Here is a 26,827-nt window from a genome sequence, read left to right on the forward strand (position 1 = left end):
TAACATTAATATAAAAAAGACTAACACTAAGTTAACAACCCATAGTCCTGGATAGTTTTCTATGGGTACTGTGTGAAATAAACCCAAAATGTGTTGATGCTATATTGAATCAATCTGGGTCAGTTTTGACACAGTGATTTTAAGTGTGTACAGTTTACTGTTTTCAGATAAAACGCATCTCCACTGGAGCAATTGGGATTGAGTGCCTTGCTTAAGGGCATGTCATAATGTACTACTGATTGAAGGGAAAGCATTCCCCATTAATTATCCTAACCCAGATTTCCCCAGACCATCCCTCACGTCCCCTTCAACCAAAGATGAATAAATTTAACGTGGAAATGCAGCAACATGTTATTATATAATTATTGTAAATATTTTTGGAATAAGACTGACACTACATTGAAGGCCTAATGGACTTTAGTACAGTTACTATAACTCTCCTACAGCCCTTCTTCCTTTGTCCAGGACATTTCAAAACTTCCTGTCAGTGTCCCTAAACCCATAATAGATGTGTGTTTCTTCCCCTGTCTGGCATGCGTGATTCACTGTCCCTGAAACACAGCACCACCTAATCTTGAAGAGCAGATAAAGCTAATTAGGGGAAAGAGACATCAATCACAGCTCTAGGGCTCGTTATGTACTGTACATACCAAGAGTGGCATCTCAGTCACTGGGTGTGTTTGAAAGCTTGAGTCAGTCATACACACGTAGCTATTATTATGAGTTATGTCAGGAGGAACGTCTTAGACTCGAAAAATGAGAAAGCTGTACTGAATGTTTCCTTGACTCTTTTTGGGAGTAAAAGGCTGTTATCATTTTCACCGAGCGAGGAGTAAGGGACTAAAATTAGTGCAGAAATCACAGAAATCTGTCTCTTTTGTTGAACTGACCTTCAACGGTATAGATCATCTCAGAGACCAGAAAACTGGCGAGCATCTCTGTTTGGATGTGCAACATGCATTAATACAGCTGTCACAGAGATACACACACCCTTTCCGATGATTACAGCAGGTCCGGGAGGTTCACTGAACTCTGAGCAGAGGTAGAAGGTTATCTTATAGCTGAAGGTAGAGCTTCTTAAAAAGAAAAATGTCTTCACTCCTTGTTTGCAACATGTTTGCTTTAATTGGCTCATAATAATACGATGCACCTTCCTCTATGTTTTTAAGACTGTTCTGTTGTATAAGACACTGCTGTTGCCTTGAAAGGAAGCCAGAACATTAGGGTGTAGGACTGCATTCATCCTATAGGTGGGAGTGTAACTCTTTCTATGTTACAACCTACAGTAGATGGAGTTGATCCATATAGAGCCTACAAGATGTTCCACATACTGTACATATAAGAAGACTATCATTATTTTTTATTTCAGATATCAAACATGATCATTGCTTTTATTAGCTTTCATAAAATGTGGGTGCGTCAAACAGGTGTGAGTTGATGAACGACGTGCATGGTGAGTTCCCTAGCAAGGTGTGAACAGGTATGTAAATAGGCATGGGTATTTATTGTGTGGCATGTCCTGACAAGAATGGATTATATACTTTAACAACTTCAGTGAGGAATTCAATGTGTTGCTATATACAGCATATGAGCAAGAATAAGTGCATAATTAAAGTCTGTTGAATGAAAATTGTAAACAATATTCTTCCTAATAAATAAAATTAGCCAATAGTCACCAAACCACATTGGTGTTTTTTTATGTTTTACTAAAATACTTTGCAACTTATAAATCTAGAATAAAAAATATGATACATCCATCCATAATGTGTCTATTACAGGGACACCATATAGAGTAATATAAAAGTCGTTTAGGCACTGTAATGGAAACTAAACTATTTCTTCTGCTTTCACCACAGGGTTATCAAACTACACATCATCATCTGATAATAGATGATATGAGCAGAACACTGGGATACAAGTCTCTCAGTATGAAAAAAAGAGCTGGGCTGAAGCTAGAGGTTGCCTGTTATTACTCGTATGCTTTACTCACATCTGTTTAAGAAAATCAAAACAGGGCTGATGTTGAATATGAGTGGAGGGAAAGGGAGATGGGGTTTTCTACTGTTAATGCAATTTGTATTAAAAAGATATTGAAAACATGGGCAAATTGTTTCATTCCGGTGGTATCTCCAAAGTCATTAATTTGGATTCAGATTTTGATGGGTTTTGTAAAATAAGGAATGTGTTTTGCATGGGTCTTTCGAGCCATGGAAATTAATGACGGGTACGATAGCAATTCAGGGGTGATGAATAAAAGATAATTAGTGAAAACAAAAACTGACACAAAGCATGCAGTTTCTTTCTGAATATTTTACTACTCCTACAGCAATGTTTTAATACTAACATCAACTGGATGCAAGAGTAACTACTCAATCATAACAGACAGTGGTATACTTTATGACATTGTTAAATAGTAAATAGTGATAATGAAAAAAGGTCCATAGTGGCCACACAGCACATCTCTAACTGTTAGAGTGAGTTGGCTGTGATGAAGACAAAGATCTTGGCCTGGAAAGTGGTAAACGTCCCCTGTCTCCAAAGCTTCATCTCCACATTAATTAAGAAATCCCTCGGACCCTCGACCTGTCGATTTAAGTACACAGCGCCTGTGTAGGCATTCAGCTTCCGGGTGCTAAAGTAGTTTTCCTCGTTTCCCTGGGTGATGCTGACGATAACGTTGTCTCCCGAGTAGGCGGGGGAGGGTCCGATGCGGAAGATCTGAGCAGGGATGACAATGTTGGACTGGAAGCTGAGGTAGTAGTAGGTGATTCTCAGAGGAGAGTTTTGACACTCCAGGTAGTTAGGACAGCTGATCCGCTCACAGCGCCTACAGGGGACACAGGGAAGGCAAGGTGAGGCAACTTTATTTGAGTACTTTCCAACAATAAGGTAATTCAAAGTGAAAGATTTATTGTCTTATAAAGAAAACCAAATCAAGTACTTCCAAAAGGAGTGATAAGGCAAACAAAGAATATACATGTATTAAGCAGCTTTACCGACATTTAAACTGATTGATGGCATCTAATGCGGCTTTATGACATGTCCTGATCCACTTTAAATGGGATTTCCTTGTCATTTTACTCCCCTCCCTCTTCTTGTTTTGAAAGGAAAACTCCAAAATAAATTATCCTTCATAGATTCTCATATGCATCAAAAAAACATAAAATAATCAACCTCATGTAAGATAAATGAGGCGTCATATTAAACATTGGTATGGATTTTTCACAGATTTTTATCACTTACGTGTCGGACACTTTGCGATAGTTTGGTGGACAGTTGAGAGAAAGGCAGCGGTACCCTCCTTGGATGTTGTAGCAGGTTTCAGCTAGAGAGCAGTTATGGGCCCCCGTGGCACACTCATCGATATCTAAAAACACACAGAATGCACAAGGGCTGGTTTACTGCCTGGAGATGAGGAAACACATTAGTCACAGCACAATTGAACTTTGAGGAAAAGCCTCATTGCAGAAACATGAAAGACAAAATCTAGTCCTTGTGTGGGGAAAAACTGCTCAAGTAAAAAAATCAAATTAGTGAGACAAGAGTTTTAGGCCAATAAAGTTTTACAATCTGTGTAATTACCGAGCCACTGTAAAAGTACCAATTATATTTATCTGAGCATAATCATTACTGTACACTCTGTGTAAAGTTAAATGGGTGCAAATTCACTTTTAAAATCTATTTCAGAGCAGAAGTCAATGAGGTACACTTGTAATGATGCAGCTACAGTACAGTGTGCATGCATTTTGTTGGTTTGTTTTGTTGTAGAGGGGTATTCACCTCTGCAAGAGCGTCCGTTTGGAGACATGGTGTACCCATATTCAGGACAAGCACACTGGTAACTGCCAGGAACATTCACACACTTATAGGTACACAGATGGCCAATGCTTTGGGAGCATTCGTCAATGTCTGGATGACAAGGAGGGAGTAAATCATGTGAAATTGATTCATAAACTTGCCCAAACATACGTTTGGTATAAATGTGGTATTTGTGATGTGTACAAGAGTGTGCTCCACCTTCACAGGTGTGCCCATCCTCCCTGAGGTAGTAGCCCTGTCTGCAGTAGCACTGGTAGGAACCATAAATGTTGGCACACTCCTGACTGCAAGGGCTGGCCAAACACTCATTCACATCTGGAGATTAGAGGTTAGAGCTCATTACTGTCACAATTTACTTGATCAAAGGATTTTCAATGTTTTTTATCCTAACATATAAACACAATGTTGTTATTAAGCCAATTATGTTTTTACTGGTTTGTGCTTTAAGGCATGGCATCACCCTCATCAGCAATATGCTGTACAGTGGCTAGCTTTTATATCAGCTTAGTCTAGGAATCTGCACTGTTCATGCACATACACACAAGCCTGGCACACCAACAAAACATGCACATACAGACATATTGTCATGAGCAGATTCAAAAAAACATACAACCACATGCACCAACACGTACACATGGATGCACATACTCTCTCACACCCAGTCAGGCAGGCGTTAATACACACACACCTTCACAGTTCTTCCCATCGCCGGATAAGCGGAAGCCAGAGGTACACGAGCATTCGTAGGAGCCTGGGGTGTTCTCACAGGTCTGGGCACACAGGCGGCCTGGGTAGCGCCAGCACTCATTTACATCTGAGAGGAAGAAGCAGTGTCATCATACCTCTGTGAGTGTGTATTGCATATGTATGTTTGCACCCATGTGTGCAAGTGCCCGTGTGCAGCCAAGCATGAGCATGCTTGTTGCACTGCACAACCGTATATACGTGTGAATGCCTGTGCGTGTTTGAGTGCATGTCAACAGGAGTGTGATGTGAGGGGACCAGCTGCCTGCTGATAGTCTAAACACTTGAGCAAAGTCCATTATTATGAGAGTCACAACACAGTGAATCACAAAGAGAGGGAGCAGCAGCAGCAGCAGCAGCCGCAGCAGGGGTAGAACAGAGTCCTCTGCAGCAGGAGACGTGATCGGCCCAGTGGCTACTGCAGCAGAGCCTGGGAAATAGCAGCAGCTCTCTCACCGCAGAATAATAAACAGGAGCAACAGAGTAGGCAGACATAGAAGTGGGGTGGCTGTACAGTAGTGCAAAAGTGATGAAGGGTGAAAAGGAATAGAAGAAGAGAACAGAATGAGCAGGGAACTGAGAGACAGGGGAGTAAAGGCAGAATATACAAAGCTCCACTTTTCTTTCTCTTAAAACTTGTATGTGCAGCATGTAGCATGTGCTTCTGCATGACGATGTGTATGACAACATACCTACACACATCCTCCTGAATGAGTCATACTGATAGCCCGTCTGGCAGTCACAACGATAGGAACCAGGCAGATTGTGGCACAGCTGACCCTCTCCACATTGATGCAGACTGCCCTGACACTCGTCCACATCTACAGTACAAGACACACATGAATGGTAAAGGGATGGAGAAATCAATAAAATTACATTCAGCTGCCATGAATGAATGTTATTGGTTGTTATTAGTTTTTTGACTATGTCCTTAGCGTGTGAAATTTTATTTATTCTTTGCTGCAATAGAAAAACATGGCGAAAAATAACGCCATTCTTCGTAATTCAACCTTTCTTGCCTGAATCACATCTATGTCCTCAAGTCTGTATATTAAATCATCAGATTACACATTCTTCATGTGTGACAACTACAATCATACACAAATCATACCAATACATCTGGATCCATCAGGACTGGCATGATAGCCACGGCTACATAGTATCTTCCTCCGGCAAATGTAGGATCCCACTGTGTTGATGCAGTTAAATCCCAGGCTACATGGCTGGGACGAAGGGCCACACTCATCAATGTCTGTTACCGAGAGAGAGACAGAGGGAGGGAGATGAGGATAAAGAAAGACAGAAGAAGGAAGACCCAAAGGCACAAAGGCAGGGCATGAGAGACCAGAGGGCAGCTCTTAGTCACACTGCGTGATATCAAAGCAAACGCACATCACACAGTCGCATTCCCTCGGATAACTTTATGGTGTGTGTGTGTGTGTGTGTGTGTGTCTGACATTTTCTCAATTTTATCATTTCTCAGAACATTTCTTTTACAATCCTTTCACAGGGGCGTCGGCTGCCTCGACATGCCCCAGTTCCTGCCCCTGGGGGCTAATTCCAAAGCATCAGTTTGTACTGGAGGAGGACAGAGGATTGGCTTTTATCCACCCCTCTGCAGTCCCTAACAGCAACCTGTCTGATCTCCTGTCTGTGTGGCATTTAACCCCTCTGTCACTGAAGCCGTACTGATTCACCTGCATGGCGTACAACCATGTGTCTACATGGACTATGAGTCACCTGTGGGGAAATTTTGTACCTGGCCTGATTCACTCACTTGTGTTACGTAAAACCCTTGTTTGCTTGCTATATAAGATTTAACCGTAATACAGTGCCCCACATTAATTCATTCATTTTCCCCCACACAAACATCAATTTATTTCATCAATAAACCCAGAAATACATATGTATAATTGAATGAAAATCTCCATACATTTTGCCCTTAATCATTTTTGCACAATTGCAAACCTCACTGTAATGGATATTAGCAAGTTTATAATCATCTCAGTAAGAAAGTTATTCTCCTTACCTATACAGTTGCCCTGTACGTCGTGGATAAAGCCCACAGGACATCGAGGTTTGGGGTTGCACCTAAACGAGCCCTCGGTATTCACACACTCAAAGCCGAACCCACAGTTATGGCTCTGCTGCACACACTCATTGATATCTAAGGAAGATGATTAATACATAAGCTAATGAGGACTGATTGAATGATTAATTGCAAAAGAAAACACAAATCAAATGTTATTAGTTTCAGTCTAATAATCTAATACATGTGGTAACTACAGTGCATGCATGCTAAAGGATATATACATATAATGCCATACATAACCACTAGATGGCACTGTGGTTAAATAGCAGATTGTACAGGTGCTCACTTTTACTGCTCTTCATCTATCATAATGCTTTCCTTATCAATACTCTAGAACAGGGGTGGCCAACCAGTTAGGTATAAAGAGCCACAAAAAAAAACGCACCATAGCAAAAAGCCACACAACACAGGCACATCCACACTACAACAGCAACAGTGTCTTCCAGATCTGATGACAGTCATAATACATAGCAGTTTTCATAGTTTTTTTTCTCACTTAGATTGACTCAGTGGGAAACCTGACAGTCTTTGTTATCCACAGTCCTTTTCAGGTCTTGCTTGAACTCGGTTGTGGCCTCTCAAAGCAACTCTCTCACTCATTTGTCACTAAAGGGGCTTTCAAACAGTCGGATTCAGCAGTGAAAGGGTTAACGAGGAAGGTGATCTGTGGCCGCTGTTTTTCCTCAGGTTGCAGAATCTGTCCTCAAAACTCTGCTGCATTATTTTCCATTTTTAAATAACTGGCAAATGTATTGGCAGTATTGGCAGATGCATTCAAATGTGTTTTTTTTACTTATCTGAAATACTGTATGTTTCAGAAAAGTTAAAAACAACAATCAACCAATGACACAGCCCCCAGCCACACAGTAAGAGCCTCACAGGAGCAGGCAAAGAGCCGCATACGGCTCAAGAGCCACAGGTTCGCCACCCCTGCTCTAGAAGATAATCAAGAGTAAACTTATTGTATTTCAAAAATTATTGTATTACAACGTAAACGTTAAAATGTATCTATACTAATCACTTAGTATTGTTGGGTCTTTGTTAGTGTAAATTATAGTGTGGTCTAGACCTACTCTATCTGTAAAGTGTCTTCAGATAACTCTTGTTATGATTTGATACTATAAATAAAATTGAATTGAATTGAATTGAATTACAACCACAATGGCATGAATGGCAGTTTAATATTTCAGCTAGATGAATACATCTAATGAGTCAAACCAGCAGAAGTCACATGCAGTATAGTCCTCTTCAGTGTGTAAATGAACATTGCAGTATATTCCCCTAGAGCCCTCTAAAACCTGTCTACTGATGGATTCACCTCCTGTCAATCAGCCTTCCACATCTGTTGCCGTAGTATGAACCAAATATGGAGGGAAATCACAATCTCAAAGGAACACAAAGTGTGTGTGTGTGTGTGTGTGTGTGTGTGTGTGTGTGTGTGTGTGTGTGTGTGTGTGTGTGTGTGTGCATAATGCATATGAGTGTCTTATATATGTAAGCATGCTTGCAGGAGTTTACCACTGTAAGTGCTGTAGCAAGGCCTAAAACAGTCCTGGCAAGTAACCCTGCTGATATAGGGTAGGTCTCTAAACAGCAGATCGTGATTGAGCACCTTGCTCCTGTCACAAGCCTGGCAGAGTCTGCAGAAGCTGAGTGAGCCTGACACTGACGGAGACAGGGAAAAGCTAGGAAGCAGGGTAAATGTGTGAGGGATTGGCTATGACCTCCTGGGGAAATTTGAACCCTTGGCTTTTTAAACAGTTTTCACCTTTCCAGAATGAGCTTAGTTGAAATGTCATCAAGATACTATGCATGTGCAGGGATTCTTTTTATGAATAGAAAAGCTTTACGCAATTTTAAATGTGTTTAACATTTGGGAGTTTTAGCCAGGCTAATGGTATGGCTCTATGCAGAGCTATGCCAGTCTGTTGTTTGGTCGGTTGGTCAACCACTTCCGCCCAGATTAAAATATCCCAACAACTAATGGATGGATTGCAATGAAATTGCAGGGATTTGTGATTCCTCTGTCGAAAAGCATTGCCATGATATACTGTTGTTGGCTTACGTACAGCTTCACAGAGCTGCTAGCATGGCTGTAAACTCTTCTACTTCTAGGTCTTGTTTGCCTCTATTTCCAAAGGTTTTTTTCATATTTGTATATGAATTAAATATGACTGCATATATTATTGGTGTTCCAGGGATATAAATACCACGATAACGGGACATTATTTGCTTTAGTACTGCGTCAAAAAATCCACTGATTGTATAAAAAAATAAAAACGCCTATTTTCATAGATTCATGATTATTATGTTTTGGCCCTAATCTAGCCACCATGCTTTGGATAATGTGGCAGTAAGTGTAATATTACCATAAATTACTGAGTTAGCTGTAGGTCACACCAGAGCCTTCTTTTTCATCTAATATTGAGTACATTTTGGCAAATCTGCACTATAGAAATTCATGCTGCATTAGCTACTAGCAAATCAGTGAAAAAGTCTAAATTTCAACTCTTCAACATCTCCTATGACACCGAAAGAAAAGAAAGGGTGTCATTTATGGCACAAAACTGAGTTAGGAAGACAGTGGATATTGATGCAAGCTTGCACAATTAATTCATGGTCTTACCTGAGTACCATTTTGTTTAGAGAAGGGATATGGATCCAATTCAGTTTCTCCTTGTGCGGTTACTTTACTTCATTTGTACTCATTTGAGGCCAAAGGAGTGTTTCATTACAGTCTCTTAGTAAGCCATGAATAGGGAATAGGTAGCGCAGCACAAAGATGTTTCTTTTCACTCTGAACGCACTGTATGACGACAGCCCAAAGTGGCAGCTGTTTGGATGTTTACCTTTCAACATACTTTCTTGTTAAATGCTCATTTTGCCTGACTGAATATTCTTTAAGTTCACATGGAGCTGCGGATTAGCTGAGTCCCCTTGCCTGAGTTTACAGAAACCCATCTGCAGTGGCAAACAGCACTAATAGCACATCTAAAATTCCTCTTAGGAGTCCCTCTTCCTGAACACTGCTGCTGCTTTATGATTACAACCTCTGCACAGCCTCAATTTATGGTGCATGGAAATAATGAGACTTATTCGGAGGTTTACAATTGCATCTCTCAATTGCAAGTTGGGTGCCACCCACAAAGACAAGCCAGGCAGTTCTTCATACTAGGAGTTAACAGCAAGCAAATACTATGGAAATATTTATCTGGAGTAATATTGCTTATGTACCCTCTTGTCTGTGTACTCACATGCGAAATTACATGATTACTGGATGTGAAGAAAAAAAATCTCATTTTTAATACTTAATCTCAAGGGTGGTCAAAGTGATTGTTTTCCTGAACAATGTGCTTTCCTTACATTGTGAACATGCAGTAATACAAATGTTCTCCTGCTGGTATTAACAACATATTCACAGTGAGTGAAAGTAAATACTTTGATTCTAATAAGGTGAGGTGTACCTTCACAAATGTCGTTGCTGATCTGGTATCCCGGGGGACAGGTGATCGGTCTCTGACAGATATAACTCCCTGCAGTATTCATGCAGCGCTCATTCAACTGGCAGGCACTCGTGGACAAACACTCATTTATGTCTGGATGTTAAAACAAAAAAAATAAACGACAAATGATGTGCCATTGTGAAGAAAGAGAATAAATAATGAATAGTGCACAGAAGAAGACGCTGGATGACTAGGTTTAGAAAAAGCGGATAAGGTGATGTACAAAAGTACTGAGTCGTGGTCTATGTGTAGCTGTCAGCAGTTAAAAGCAGATTGGAGAGACAGGTTGGACCCTCCTCTGGAAGAGAGATTAGGGGCAGGGCCACTGGGTATAACATCCACACAATTAGAAATGTGTCACCATACTGAGCTTCTCTCTGTGTCACTGTTTGCGGCTGTCAAGCAGGAGACAGACCGGTGGTTATGGCTTAACTTAGATATATCCCCAGGGAGACCGCTTGGACACATAGAGCAGTAGCTGATCAACCTCATGATAAAACACAGTTAGCAACCATTCTGAGTGGAAATAAAAGGCACATATGGGATGTATTAGGATATATCGTGATAATGCATGGATAGTTATCATCCCTCTGGTAGAGACCCAGTCTAAGAACAAGATGAAAAGAAGTGCTCCCATTTATATATATATATATATATATATATATATTTCTTTTTTTTTTCTTTTTTTTTGTGCATCGCAATGTGTTTTTGAGAGTGAGGGGGATTAGGACTATATCTCCTCTGCACATCTAGAGGCACTGATTAGAGAAAAAGACAAATCAGTGGCAGACAGTCTTGCCAAGAAACTCTCGTCATCTGGAACCAAACTCCTCTGGCTGAAAAACACAACTGAAATGAGGGCTGAAATTGCAAGCCATTTTTCACTTCTGTGATTGCACAAAATTTCCACATGCTATCCTTGTGTGATTTCAGAAAATAATTCAGCATTCTCACTACGTTTTAGTCTCTTACCCTCACAGGAGCGTCCATCAGCCATAAGGGAGAATCCTGAGAAACAGGAGCATTGTGGCCTTCCGCCCACTGAGGTGCAGTGTTGCTCACATGGGCTGTTTCCTGAAAATAATACTGTATAGTGAGTTTTAAATGAAACATACTGTACTACTACTCCATCCATACAACAGTATTTAGGGTGAAACAGATGAGAGCATTGAGGCTCTGGGTGGGAAACAGAACATTATTTATTTTATTGCCGTTTGCTCATTTCCCTTTTTCCAGGTTGATCCCTGACCTGGTCATATTGTATTTCCTACTTTTGGCCCACAGTGTGGTAGACCTCCACCCTGGTGTCATGGAAACCAAACAAGACAAACAAAATGTGACCCTGCACAGATTATAATATGGAGAACTTGTGAGAATGAGTGGCTGATGCTGAAAACAAACTAAACTTTGATACCATCTCACCGCTTGTGTTTGACATTTGCAGCACAATTACATTTCATGGAAAGGGTGAGTTTGACATAATAAACATGTCAATCTTAAGCTGCCTGCACGCTGGCTTCTCCTGTAAACATATTCAACTGCATCAAAATGCGTGTTCCAGTCTCCCAATAAGACGTAAGCGAAGAATAAAAGCGCTCGTTGTGGGCTGTCAGGCTTGCAGCTCCCTCTCCCCTCATTAAGCTGTACGTGTTCTAACCTTCACAGGGGTTGACTGGGACAGGGGGGTGGGTGGGGAGCGGAAGCGGTGGAGTGGGCTCCACTGCCATTCTGTCATCCTCCTTCAGTCTGTTCTCCTTGTCCACCGTCTCTGCAGAAACATGAATAATCCCCATCACAGAAGTGATGAATTACACTGTAATCAAGAATTCCACCTCTCAATCTACTGCAGTCTTAGTTAGAGGCTTACACCATGTGTAATTCTTACATCTTCATCTAACGATATGAGGCTAGAAGCTACAGATGAAAGCTGTAATAGCAGTGAAGGTGAGACAGGAAAAAACATTGCCTTCAGACAAACATTTGGTTTTATTAGTGAGCCCCATCCCTCACTGTAATTTGCTGAGAGCTCTGGCATTAGTATCCTGTTGAGACAGGATTGGGTTGGTGAAAGCCACTGTTGATTAAAGTCTGGTACACTGCACACAACATTACCTGAAAGGACTTGAGTGGACCTTCAGTTTGTGCAAAAAAATATTTACACATTTTACAGCTAAAAAGCCCTTGGACAACAGCAGAGATGTGATAAGTTCAGCATTGCTGTCAGTCCAGGAAAGGGATGTTAGTGTGTGATTCAAATACCTATTATTAGGCAGTATCAGGGCTTGCAGACAGGAAGGAACTCAAACACACCAGGAAAATAATACACTGTGAATGCGTAGACAAATGACAACAAATGGGCTCTTCTTGACAGGAATGCAGACTGTAAATCATATTTCAAAGAACAAATGGCACATAGAGTCGCTTTACTGTGTACTAACATCACTGAAAATGTCTGCTGGCACTGTGTGATATGATTGGTGGTCTTTACTTTACCTTGTGCACAAGTGAAAGCGTCGTCTTGCAGCACATATCCAGGGAGGCACTCACATCGGTAAGAGCCTGGCGTGTTGACACATCTGTGGTGGCAGATGTTGCCCTCATATATCAGGCACTCGTCCATGTCCTCCACCTCAACAGGACCCTCCACTGCATTCTCCCCATCCCGCTCCTCACCAATGGAGAAGGCCTCTTTAGGGTACGGGCTGTCAGACACTACGGCACACGGAGAGAGTGGCTGTTGTTCTCACAGGCAATATGAAAAACTGCATGATTTGAAAAACTGCATAAAACATTTAACATAGTTATATAACTTTCCCAAGAGGAAAATACCAAATATAATAATTACAGAAAAGACACAATGGCCAAAACGACTATATACTTCCTTGTTTGTTTTTATTGTAATGTTTATTTCTGCAAGGATAAATACACAGCACCAACAACTGCCACTTTACCACATTATTACCCTAAACGAGTTACTACCAACAACAAAGTGGTTTACTGAAAAGGAATTTAATGCATTGCCAGGCAGGAAGGCAGGCAGGCAGGCACTATATCTCTTAAAATTACAGTACAGAGGTGACCTGAGCTGCTATACTTTGTTCTGGGAGGCCAATGAGGCGCAACATTTTTCAGCAGGGTTGTGGGATCTTACTACAATGCTCCCTTTTATAGAAAATGGATTGTCTTTGGTATATATCTGGTACTTCTCCCTGGCAGTGCGCTGGTGTGTATCAATGCCCCCACCCAACATTGTCTCCCTTGGCTATGGAGCATGCAATGGATTTACATTCTAGGGTGTGAGCAAATATTTGTTGACAGTACCTTTTATTGGTTGTGGAGTGGAGTTGAGAGTGGGCCTCTCTCTGACAGTGTGCCAGCCGTCTTGATTCCCAGCCCTACTCTCCTCCCCCTTGCAGCAGGTTAGAAAGACATGTCTGCAATGGAACCCCAGGTACTGGTGGGCTTCGCAGCGATGCCCCTCACGGTGGAATTGCAGACCCAGAGAGCAGCAGCCACAGCACTCCTGCAGGTCACACAGTCAGTCCTTATACATCATGTGTCATGTAGCTCTTTAGAGTAGCTGTTGTACATTTAATTAAGAAGGCTACACTCATCGGTCCATATTGTACCTATGCACAGTTTGTTTTTTGGGATGCTAGCAACACAGCTTTAAGGATGGCAATGACGGTCCACCACATTGGTCAAGACTATAGAACGATAGAATTTTGTACTGACATAATGGTTCGCAGAGGATTACTGACTGGTGATCCTGACTTTGTATTCTAGCGCCACCATGAGGCTTTCATCTGATTTGATTTCACATTATCATTATAATGCCATTTGCTACTTACATTTAGCCCCCCCCCCCAGGATGAATTAACATAATAATAATCACATCTTAACTTTTCTTCTATCGCCATCATAAGGGCAAATTTTTAATTTGTTCAATACTTTAGTTTCTGACCTAATACCTACAAAACTAACACCATTCACATCATTCTCAGCTGTACTCTGTTTTTAGTGCTTATTAGCTAATGTTAGCATGCTGTCATGCTAAACTAAGATGGTGAACAGGGTAAACATTACCTGCTTTATGAATTATGCATTATGCACATGTTATTATGCTGACATTAGCATTTAGCTCATAGCACCACCACTGTGTCTCTGTAGACTGTTTGGAGGCGTACCCTATAGACTCTGGCGTAGACTCTTAATTTTGTTGAAATGAACTTTGATAGGACAAGCATGAATGTGGGGCGACTCTCCACTTGCTCACAGTCTCTCACTCTGTTTCCCTGTAGCTCTCAGCAAGATCACTTAGAGTGCATGGGTGCAGAGTGAAACATAAAACTGAAGTAATGACCACTCTGATGTACTGTGGTTGTAGATAGCATAATATTACTAAATCTACAGGAGTCCTATAGAAAGGTGGTGAAAACCAATATTTAACAGCTGTACTGCTGCAGCATAGAGTCGATAATGGCCCCATGCTGCTCCAGGGCCTTTGAGCCGTGCTCTGAGCAGGTGAGGTATCCTTCAACACCAAGGTCAGATGGAAATGAGTTGCTTTGGGAATCTGGGCAAACAAGATAGAGTTACACAGTCACCGCGACTTGACCCTAATTGACCGCCATAATAGCCTTGTGTCTACTGCTGCTACTGTTTTAGCACATCAATTATCAGGCCATGTTTCCACAATTTCAGAAAGCCCAAACAATTGACATCTCACATTTCCAATTCCTGAGGTCTGCTTTGAAGGTATAGTAAAGGTTTAGGACTGTGGGAATCTTCAGCCGTAATTGGCCATAAATAATTTTGTCTAAATTAAATAAGGTAACTGAATAACAGGGAATTGGCACCACAGAAGTAATGCTCAGAGGAGATATCTAGAATAAAGTTGCTCGAACACTGCAGAGAGACTCTCACTGGCTTCAGACTATTACCATCTATAGGTGCTTTCAATTCTACTGTGACTAATGCATGCATCAATTGCTAATTCAGACTGCATTTGGCTTAATTTGAAATTTAAAAATGTGATTAGGTTTAACTGTGAACCCAGTGAACTTTGTTTGCTCTTTGTGGGGGTATCTGGTCATAGATTCTTGCCTTGTACGAATCGATCCCACATTTATCGCTGACATCCTCTTGACACATGTTTCCTGCTCTGGCTGCATTCATTCCAGCCAAACACTGACTTTCTCTCAGGGAACCACGGCAGCACTGTTGTTGGGCAGTCCTGGCAGAGAAAAGCACAAAGAAGAAAGGACTGCTTTTTCAAGCGATGGACTGCAACTGCGGTCCTACAGCAACAATGAGTGGGTTGGCTGTTCTTCACATGACTACTACTACACAGCTGACTGAACTGTTTTCAAGTTTCTATACATTTAATTAAAAATTGAAACCTTAATAATTTACCAGTCAAAGCTCTGAGGACCATTCAGTGTTTCCAAAGAAAAATAAACTTAAATGTGATTGATCTCTTGCACATTTTAATTATGTCACTTTACTGATCTTTCTCCGAGTTCAACTTGCTAATAAGTCAAATGAAGTGGATAAACAGTCAACTACCTTTCCACAGAAGACAATTTGAGATGATTTACGGTGTGTTGTATTTAGTTATGAGAATTAAGCTAAATAATGTGAGTGGGCATTTAATAATGGCCTTACCAGCAGATGGAGTGCCTATCTTTTGTGGGTTGCTCCATGTTGTCACAGTGACCATTAACTGAAGCCCATTTCTCCCCTGTCTCACAGCAGGTTTTGACCAGCTCCTTGGCAGACACTATAATGAAACACAAAAACTCAGTTCCAGCTTTATCCCACTCAGCGTAGCCAGCGTTTCAGAGGATATGAAATGGTTACAATGTGAATTCAGCTGGAAGAGGATGGTTTTCCATCACACAATCCCATCAGTGAGATGCTATAACATCTGGTTACAGGATATCTGAAGTGCAACTGGATTTCATCTTGTCTCAAAAATAGACTTAGAGCTGGTTTTGGTGACTACACGCCCAAAATAGCAAGTACAATGTGTGTTTTTCTTTTCAGACTCCTCGACTCAGCTCTAACTTTCATTGGCAGGGAGAAGTATGTAACCCAAAACTCTATAAAATTACCTTCAGATTAAAATTGTCCATTTTTGTTACATCCTGGCTAATCAGAGCTGAAGCAGAGTGAAAGAGTAACATATTAGCACTTTATTTCGAACAGGGTCAGCGAGGAGACAGAGCAAAACTACGTTATCCAGTTAACAGGAAAAATGTATGTGTGTTCCTTCAATAACAGGGAGGGCAGCGCATTCCAGCTTTGATTTGTGGCTCCAGTGCTATAGAGATGGAACTCGTGACCTGCATGTCTTAACAGTCAACAGGTCAATATATTTGCCTGTCTGGATATACACCAAACACAATATTTTTTTCACATTGAGTATTTTATTTTATTTAACTTAACTTATAGAATCTAATCAGAACTGGACTTAACCCTCTTAAATTTAATGTAACATGTTTAGTTACATTTATTATTATGTTTTATGTGTTGACACTGGCCACCACAGGAGCAGGTAATGTTTCACCTGATTCACATTCACAGTTTCACATAACATTTGCTAACTAGCACTTAATGCAAAGTATAGCTGAGGCTAATGGTCTTATGTTTTTGTAGGTATTTGGTCAAAAACCAAAGTATTAAATTAGAATTTTAACCTGATGAGGGCACTATATAAAGTCAGGGGATCACATAGGTGATTACAGTTCATCCTGTGGAGAGCATGCATGTGTGTACCAGATTCATTGGCAATCCATTCAATATTTGTCAAGACATTTAACAAAATCAAACCAAACATTTTCAAAACCAAAAATGTGAGCCTGCTGGTGGAGCTAGAGAAAAAAGTCAGTGGAACACCAAAGTCATTGGGGTCCATCCTATGGGGACCATGAATGTCTGATTAAAAATGTAATCCTAAACTGTACCTCTCACAGCATGGTCTGTTCCAATGTAAGCCTTAAATGATGGCGTAGGTCACACAGAGGAGAGACCAAGCAAAACTATTATTGCAGTTCAAAATAGATGAAGCTCAGCACAGACATCAGAGTGCCTAAGGTCATTCTGGCATTTCAACTTCCACATCCACTTTATTTTTGTTGAAATACCTCTAGACCAAGGCAATTTTTTAGAGTAGAGCTAGTGACTGCTGCAGTGGCATAATTTAAAGGTATAAAAAGAAGACAATCTAAACCTTGAAAGGCACGATGCCTCTTTGATACATAACTACAGTATCTGTGCCAGCCATGCAGTTAAACAAGTCCCTTTGAACCTGAGTGAATGTATATTAAAAGACAAAGAACATCATTATTCATCCTCCTTCTTTTGCCTCCTATTCATTTTCTCCAGGTGGAATCACCCGTCATGAACATCGCAAATTTGCCCCATGTGTCCATCCAAAATGTGGGATGTAAACAGAGTTAAAATACATACAGTTTATCACCATGTTAACAAAGGGTTAAGTAGATCAAATTACTTTAAAGTGAGACTGTTTTACCAAAATAACTACTGGGGATGAAAACAATGATGAACTATTTATATCTGTCTCTTTGACAGACCTTCTAATTAAGACTATATCACAACTTGTTCCATTCAGTTGTGCAATAATTAGCGACGTTGATTTATTGTGCTTGCACAATGGAAATCTAAAATACACACTTGAAGGTGGCCCAGGAGCATCTCTATGTCCCAGGCCTGTAATTATATATTTCCATTAGACTAGCATTAACACCAGATGCTTTCTTGTCCAAAACTGGTGACATCACACCCTTTGAAAATATGAAGCTAGAATAACAACCAAAAAGGGCAACTCTCAACATGTCTGGAGGTGTCATAGTGCACTGCCACTAATCAAGGCTCATGTGTCTTTTCTTTTGTGGACTTGGCAGTTATTTGGGCTGAAGAGAACATGACCAACAACGTGAATAACAGCACATGCCAAAGGTCCATGACATACAAACTCATGTGGTTAAACATGTCAGATAATTGATGCTGAAAGCTTAAAAGTATGTCCGTGTTAGTATATGTGTATATGTGTGTGTGTGTGTGTGTGTGTGTGTGTGTGTGTGTGTGTGTGTGTGTGTGTGTGTGTGTGTGTGTGTGTATGTGTAGGCCCGGGTTAAGCTCAGAAGGGAGTGACACAATGTTCTTCTCACCTTCAACATGAGTACTTGCAGAGATATCGTGTCTTTTAGAAACACATAATCACTGTCCAATAACAGCTGGATGTGACATAACAGGGAGGGCTCTCCTGCTGTCACCATGACTTCATTTCCAAAACGGCCAATTCAATTATTGACATTTTATGTCTTAATCTCCCTGAGATTGTGAGCCAACATTCATGTGATTCATCTTTGTGTAGTCTTAATCGGGGTTAAGGTTTAGTTGATGAGTGCCCCGAGGGCTTGCCTTAGTCTTTGATGGTTTCAAACAGTAACCTCCAATCCAATTACACCTCTTTGTGGTTAGATAACCTGAATGAAAAGCTAAAATATACTGCCAGGACTTATCACTAATGGTGCATTGAATTACTGCGACTTGTAGCTTGTGTTTCCTAAGTATGCCACACATGTCCTTACACCACCCAAGCGTGCATACAGCCATGATGTTTTGTAAAGTTCCTGCAAGGCCACATCAGCATTAGAGATTCTTTTTGCATATTAAATTGGTTAAGTGTATTCCACTGCGCGTCTCAGACCAAATGTTTCCCATTGTTTTATATATTCTAAGGTGTGTTCACAAACCAGAACACAGGAAATTTGCTTATTTCTTGCCAGAGGAAATCCATCCAAATCCTGATTTTGGATCTGATGGACAAAAATAAATAAAGAAATAATATTACCTAATTGGCTAGTTTTACAAGCCCCATTAAAAGTAACTATTTTATGCATTAGAAATCATTATATTAATGAAGCATACATATGAATGTAAGATTTCATATGAAAGGAGAAAACATGCTTGTATTGTAAGTCTGAAAGATCTGTGTACAGCTGTTTGTATGTTAAAGACAGAAATACAGATGGTACAAAAGGCAGATCTGTTACAGTGTCGCAATTTATCACCAATCACTCTCTACTTATGAAGTGGGTCTCTTTAATGAGTGGTTTCCTGCATTTGGAGCAGATGGTTTTTTTTATTTATAAGCATGAGTGACATGTGGATCAGGCGTGTTTTTGAATAAGGACATGTTGAGGATGGGAGATAGGCCAGAATTCCTGGAAATGACCTGGAAGGCACCCTAGATTAACCAGAGTGAGCTATCTTCTTTAAACTTATGTTCACAGTAATGGTACAGTAGGAATGAACTCTCACACAACCAGCTCTGGAATTCACCCTCCTTTTCATCCTAAGGAAAATTACACATCTGCTCAGCCCACTCCCATATGCATGTTGTGACAGTACAGTTGACAAAAAACATCACTTCTTCAGTAACTCCACCTCACCTCAGATGGTTTTTATGCTTTAGTTTCACCCATTTATCCATGTCTAATATTCTTCTAGCTTAGTTCAGTCTTAATGTAGGTGTAGGAGGGGAAGTTACTGAGTGGAGAACGTCTGAAGGTGTGCTTCAGATGAGGTGATTACTGGGAAGACTGGGAAACCAGCAGCCACACGGGAGACAGCTAATCACACCGGCTCATGAGGGAGCAGTGAGTAGCGTCTGGCAATCAAGCCACAACAGTGGCCTCATTCATCACATGGGTATTATGCCGCTCACAGGTACAACCCCCAAGAAATCCTATACTAGGTCCAGCCCAGCATCAGAAAGCCTGAACAACCCCATCCCCCTTCTGAGCACACACTGCTTCTGGTTGGAAAGAGAGAGGGCAAATGAGCAGGAGTTATTGACTGAAAAAAAAAAAAAACATTTATCTTGGGCCGTGTTCCACTGCAAAATCAGGGCATTTATGTTTAAAGAATAATGGTTGTGTTCTCATTATACATGCTTCCTTGTTTCCTCTCCAAATAACTTTGGCATCTTCTGCTAATGGCATTGCTAACAGGCATTAGTCAAGGCCCTTATCAGCTGGGTTTTTCCTGTCTGTTTTAACATGTCAGCGCTCTGGAAATCTTCCCTTCGTCCAATGACCTTCCCCAGTATACATGCACAGTGTCATTCCATCCTACAAACTGACTAGCCACACCAGTTACTTTGAGCTCCTTATCCCAGCCTCAATTCACAATTGAATAGTTGGACTTTATCCTAATGCACTTATGGACGTTGTGGAAAATCTGTCAAAACAAATATCTGATGTTTCCCCTGAATGAATAAAGGAGTTTCTATATTGGCTCACAGATGTTTCACACACAGTTTCACATTTTACCCAGAGTTGACCTTAGTCTGTAGCTTTCTTTAACTAAATGTGTCATGGCAAACAGCAACAAACCAGTCCAGTTCCTATATTATCTGGTCGTGCTGGTAAATGAACTTGACAGAAACACCTCACAGATACATTCAGCATATACTACACATACCTATGGAGGCCAGGTGCTGAAAGGAAAGAAAAGTCCTGACAGGTCTCAACACAAATCATAGTATTGTAAAGTAGGTTAATTACACACCTCCGGATTGTGGACAAAATGCCAATAATAAGAAAGATTTCTCAGTATCCTGAACCAATTTTTTTAGTAATTCAGCCACTGGAGTGGGGATGAAATGACAAGGCTCATAAATTTCACTCCTTCATAATTTAGTTCACTCACTTCATAGGGAAGTCTTATAATATAGTGAGACTACATTGTGCCATAAAGTATGGGGAACTATGATGTAATTAGGTTTCCCTTGGCAGGATGTTTATTAATCATTAATACGTATATAATTGCATAAAATCACATTAATTAAAGCTAAAACAGCTTATATTTGGAATATTATATGACATTGTATGAGATTATTAGATGTTATAAATCTATATTTTATCTGTAACCAAACATCATATTTTGGAATAAAACATGTTGTTTTTCTCATGTTTCCCAGTGCATTGTAACTCATCTTCAAGACATCCTAGTAATCACTTCCCCATATACTTTCCCTCCTGGGGTGTGCAGTAGATTGGCCTGTAAGCCTTGAAGGGGGCTGATCTGTTTATGAACATGTTGATAATCACATGAAGGGTATAGGCAGCAGGATGCACAACCCCAGAGCTCTCAGCAGAGCATAGTAGGGAGAGACAATGCAATTTCAGGTGCTCTTAAAGGATTTATCAGATATATTAGAAGCATAATAATGTGACTATGGCGCTAGGCTTAGTATCATGTCCTACTTACAAACCTCTAGAGAAATAAATATAGCATTCTCTCAACTTGAATGGTTAAGGTAGATAAATGCTATCCAGGGAAAACAGACTTTTCATGAACAATTGTTTTTCCTGGACCATTGCCAGCTTGGGTTAGGGTTTATAAAGTGATTATGAATTCCTCTTCAAAAGACAGGATGTGAGAGAAGGAAAAGGAAGATGTCTTCTGAAATAGTAACGGCCTAACATCGTCATCGCTGGGCTATAAAATCATCACAGTGTGATGTTTTTTGATGTATGAATTTTATGTTTCAGATTTATTTTCAATTCAACTGCTTTCAATCACTTTGTTCAACAAGAAGAGTTAGGATCATAAAAAAAGAGATTACTTAAAACTCTTTAAAACGTACCTTCGGCGTCTCCCTCCACATCCTGAGACTTATAGTTGTAGAGGGTTTGGGGTTGTCTTTGAGGCTGCTCTCTATCCTCCCTCATCCTGACTGGAGCTCTGCTGGTGGGACTGAACTGTGTTGAAGGGTATGAGGTCTGCTCCTCTCTACCGAGCATCTGCCTGTGTTCCACTGATTCTTGTTCCTTATGGCCAACAGAATGGGAGCCGCCATGACTTCCTGTGTGACTGCCTTGAGTATGTTTGTGATGGCCAAAGTGCCTGGCCCCCTTGTTTGCACGGGCACCGTATGCTGTGTCTTTTAAAGTGTCCTGTGCCACTCTGTTTCTGCCACTGTTATGTCTAATGGTTCTGTCAGCAACTTCCTGCTGCGGCCTGTGGTTCTCTGTGGTCACTCCCTGTGTGGTTGTTAGCGATGTTGATGTTTCGCTCTGAGCCCCTGTAGTGGTTGGATCCATGTTATGTGTGACCTCAGCCTCACTGCTCCTCTCTGAATCAGAGCTTGTTTGTGTCTCCCTCAGCTCATGTCTCCTGTCATCATGGGAGCTGAAGGAATTGGAGCTTGACTCTGGATAAGCTAGTGGTACTGTAGTAGATTCCAATGGTTGGGCCAGATCTTGGATAGTGGAGGACGTTGGCCCTGCCAGTGTGTAGTCATAATGCCCTGTGCCAAAACTGGGTGGGTCCTGCTTATACAGTGGTAAAGTGTTTCCCACTGCCAGCTTGGAAAATGGTTCCACAGGACTCATTTGTCGGTTGTCATCATGGCTGCTAATGTCTCTTAAAGGGTTGTTGTTCTCAGTGGTCGTAGCCCACATGGGCTTATTAGAACTACGAAGGTCACAACCAGGGATAGGTGAACACATTAACCTCCCACCATCATTTGGACAGTGGCAAACCTGACAATTGTCCATCTGAAAGGAGTGTCCCGCCTCGTACTTCTTGTTGCCATAGGTACAGCCAATCCGCCCACATTGCGGACACCCATCTGCAGGTTGTGAAATATCAATGCAGTTGGGGGGGATTTCAGGACACGGAATAAAATGACAGCTTATCTTCCCTCCTCCTTGGGGACAGGAGCATTCAGTGCTTCCAAAATCTACAAAGTAAGCTTCCCCCTCTGGGACTTTCCCCTTCCGGAAGCCTGCTTGGATGCAGTCATAGTACTGGTAACCCTCACAGGTGCAGCCCCTTTGTGTACAGGTGGGACAGCAGGCACCCTTCTCTAAAACCGTTTCAATACAGCTTTGCAGAACAGGACAGTCCACACCTGTGCAGTCTCTCTGGCTTAAACAGGTGTCCATGCACAGAATCATCCAACATAAAAACAACGTTGCCCTCTGAATGTTCATTTTGCATAAAAGAAGTACAAAAAATAAATAAAAAATGTAAGTCAGTTCTTCAAAGTAAGGTTCTCTTCAGGCTAGATTTTATTCCAGATGAGAAAGAATGTTGTGTCTTTTAGCCTGTGAAAGTAAACAGTGGTTAATGATATATTTACAGTACAAATGTTATGTGGCATTCAGCTTGATAAAAATCAGTGTCCTATTATTTTTGGTTTGTTTTCACAGTTATTATCAAAAACACATTTTAACTTATTAACCTGTCTGCTTTAATTTGGTCACCTGCCAAATGTTCATTTTTTTCCATGCCTACTCTCTGGGCACCACAGGGGATGAAAGCTGTGGTTTATATTTGATTGTGGAAATTTGGCCAAAGGTAAGATTGACTGAGGGAAATATGTACAACAATAACCCAACAAAAATTGCCAGTTGTTGAAAAAACAATGCTGAAATAACAAAACCTCCCTTCTATGACAATGTTATAGTTTGCCATACAAAAGTGTTCTAATTGTGTTGAGAACTGCTTATCCGAGTTTATCTATGTGCAGCATATGTTGGTGTTTACTCATAAAATGTTTTTCTTACCCAGAATATGGCGGGGATATTGTGCAAATACTGTACAGTCATTTGAGTCCATTGTTCATTTCTGCCTATAATAGCTGGTGTTGGAGCATGCAAACCGTGCTCTTGCAGGGATACAGTAACACACCAGTGATACTGACAGTAAAGTAGCACAAGTACTGTTATAAGAAAATATGACTTGTAATTATTAAAGTCCTATAAGGTATAAAAATGAATGGATTTGATGAGATTTTTTCTAGCTTTTCTTTATGCACCAACTGTGCAGAGACAGAGTGGCAGCACAAAGTCAGAGTGTGACAGGCTTGATTCTGTGAGTAAGTGACGTGACTTCAAATCAGCAAGCACATTGAGAACCAGGTGTTTTCTATTTTACTTTTCCTGTTTTTCCTCGCTGCTTGCTTTTGTGCCAAACGCAAAAGACTTATGTGACATTTCAGGCAAAAAAAGGTTCATAAATAGAGATAAACTCAAAAATGTTCTGCATGACAAACTAGTCTTAAGACATTTCCTGCTGAAATGATTCAAACCAATTTCAGTCATGCTCTTTCCACAGCCTATTTCATTATCACATTTTCCCCAAATTGCATGTCCTTGGAAACGTTTCCCACCAAAAGAGGAGCAGCTACAGAGAGCAAAACATAGAAGATGTTTACAGTTTACTTTTTCTAAACAGCCTATACTTGTTTTTGGAAGTATGGAGCTCCTGCTGCAACATACAGTACAAGAACGTAGGTGCTACTTATAATCTTTTTAGAAAATAAAAAAGACATGCTGGAACCTGGTTATTTCAAGTGCATCTGCCTGACTGTGCACTTATATTGGGGAATCTAATTCCAGCCTATGTGAGCAAAACATGCAGCGCTTCTACAGTATATGAAATAATAAAATCAAATCCAGCGGCATTCACAATGATCTACTGTAGAGTTCATCAAAACAAACATAACATACGTAGCTCTGTCTTTCTTCATAACATGTAAACAACATAACATGAACAACACAACGTGCACTACAGCTCCGTTTAGAGACTCAATGACGTCTTTGTTTGCTGTTGTACAAAATCATTTTACCAGATCTTGCAGTCTTTAACAGGCACATGGCCCACTGCCATGGTGTGTTGAACTCAGCCCTAAAGGCACTGAAACTCTGTATGTTTGTCTACAACATGAGTGAAAGAGAAAATTTAACACAGGAAAAAGGCCACTTGGTGATAATGAAATCTGATGGACTGAGAGTAAAACTCTCTCTGGTTGTACATTTAAAGACCTTCATGCTTTCTGTGAATGAAAAGTAGGTCTGCTGGGTTGTTTGTTCAGCTATCAGTTCAGGGAAGGTCCCACAAAACATTTCCAACAGCGACTGTGTGCCTTGCCATCCCAGTAGCCAAAAAATGACCTTTACCCTTTCTGCTCACTGTGACCCGCGCGCGCACGCACATACGCACGTGAAACCCGATGCAAACATTGTTTTCACTCGAGCGAATACGCTGAAACGTCAATCCAATGATGGGCAATGCATTAAAGAATGACTCGCATATCTCGTCTATTAGCCTATGTGAAAGTGCACACTCGCTGTCGAATTGGGGACTTAAACAGCATTTGTGGTTATCGAACCACTTAATGATTTCTCAGCGTGTTATTGAGGCGACTTTAACATTTGGACTTCACAGTCGTATAGGCACACATGAAGTCAATCAAGCATATAGGCAAGAAAGCATCTCTCTAGTAAAAATCAAACAAGTTTTAAAATATGACAGTATTGATCACAGAAAGTATAATCTAAATAGTTGTCCCTATATGTTCACATGATTAGTGGAAATTCAAATGCTCATAGCCTATAGCATAACAAATCGTGCATTGACATCGATAGTTTTTATCCATAAAAATCACGTTGCCTACCTTGCATCTATGACCTTGTAGCGCCGCTTTGCTCCTAAAGGAAACTTGTGCGTAAAGTTTATGTCCTGACTCCGACTTGGGAGGCTGGCTGGGAGCGTCCTCGCTACCTTTTTTTTCAGCGCGGGGGGGGGGGGGGGCGTGACAATCTTCCACAGAATTACTTCCAACTCTTTCGAAATTATTTCGGTTCCCTTTTCTGGATTATAATCATCCAAAAGTACGAGAAATGACTTAACATGTAGCAACGTCAGTGGAAAATGTATTGTCTACCTAAATGATTACGATGATCCAAAAATCAATTAGGATATGGTGTAGAAGAAAATAATGATCATAGAAATAGCCTAATAGTGCCTCTGGTAATATAGTAATCTTGTAAGAAAGATAAAAGTTACAGAATCTTTACTTTTTATATAATTTGGATTTGTACATTTGCATGTTCACAATTATTACTGTTCAACCTAACTATATGCAGCTAGTTGGTTTACCATTAGGTGCCATTGACTAGTATGCCGTTTATTCCCAGAGATCCCACAAGCCACAATAAATGAATCATACAGACATGATTAGACATCACATGATGTTTGTGATCTTTGTCAGCAGAGCTTTTTGGATAAGTGTATTACAATTGTAATTACTGGAATTCTTACTTCATGGTACAAGGGTCTGTTCTAAACAGACCACAGTGAATTTTTTTATCTTTTCAGTATCTCTCCAGTTTTCTCTCATAAGCAGTTTGATCTTTAGGATAATTGAGTCACTAGTGAGAATATAGACAAAAGCTGCCTCAGTGGATAAATAGACTGATTAGACAGGCACACGGGCACTGGGTCAATTGATCACTTTGTTTCAGGGGTCTCCCTTGACTAATCAATGACAGAGACGAGTCAGTGCCCCCATTATTAATTGTCTCTGTTCATTATAATCAAATGCATGCCCAGCTGCACCAGTCACACAGTATGAAGACCCTCCAGATGTCTTTCCCGATTGAATAAAATGTTTCTCTCTCATCTAATTCACAAATCCTCATATAAACGACACTCTTTTTTGTGTATTTGTGACTTATGAGCAGTGTATGATCATATGGACATACATAACTCTGCAAGTCATTAATGACAGTTCCTCAGTTTACATCTACTAATGTTACTTGCATAACTTCCTACCAATAAC

General features: G+C 40.6%; 1 protein-coding gene across 2 annotated transcripts; it reads right to left on the bottom strand.

Annotated features, from left to right (window-relative positions):
- Positions 1 to 2,394: 2,394 nt before the first annotated feature.
- On the bottom strand, positions 2,395 to 25,765 carry LOC116062096 (fibulin-2-like). Of its 2 annotated transcripts, XM_031316622.2 has the most exons (17): positions 25,661 to 25,765; positions 21,842 to 23,306; positions 15,826 to 15,940; positions 15,265 to 15,394; positions 13,480 to 13,681; positions 12,652 to 12,870; positions 11,816 to 11,926; positions 11,131 to 11,232; positions 10,120 to 10,251; positions 6,593 to 6,730; positions 5,675 to 5,815; positions 5,256 to 5,384; positions 4,508 to 4,633; positions 4,018 to 4,134; positions 3,781 to 3,909; positions 3,244 to 3,367; positions 2,395 to 2,827 (listed from the first exon to the last, which is right to left on the bottom strand). In XM_031316622.2, the coding sequence occupies exons 2-17, from the start codon at positions 23,190 to 23,192 to the stop codon at positions 2,470 to 2,472; spliced, it is 3,624 nt and encodes a 1,207-aa protein (XP_031172482.1). In that variant the 5' UTR covers positions 23,193 to 23,306; positions 25,661 to 25,765; the 3' UTR covers positions 2,395 to 2,469. The 2 variants fall into 2 exon arrangements, with proteins under 2 accessions (XP_031172482.1, XP_035864106.1); XM_036008213.1 differs by lacking the exon at positions 6,593 to 6,730.
- Between the last annotated feature and the right edge of the window lie 1,062 nt (positions 25,766 to 26,827).

This window comes from Sander lucioperca, chromosome 12 (assembly GCF_008315115.2).
Source record: "Sander lucioperca isolate FBNREF2018 chromosome 12, SLUC_FBN_1.2, whole genome shotgun sequence".
Lineage (NCBI taxonomy): Eukaryota > Metazoa > Chordata > Actinopteri > Perciformes > Percidae > Sander > Sander lucioperca.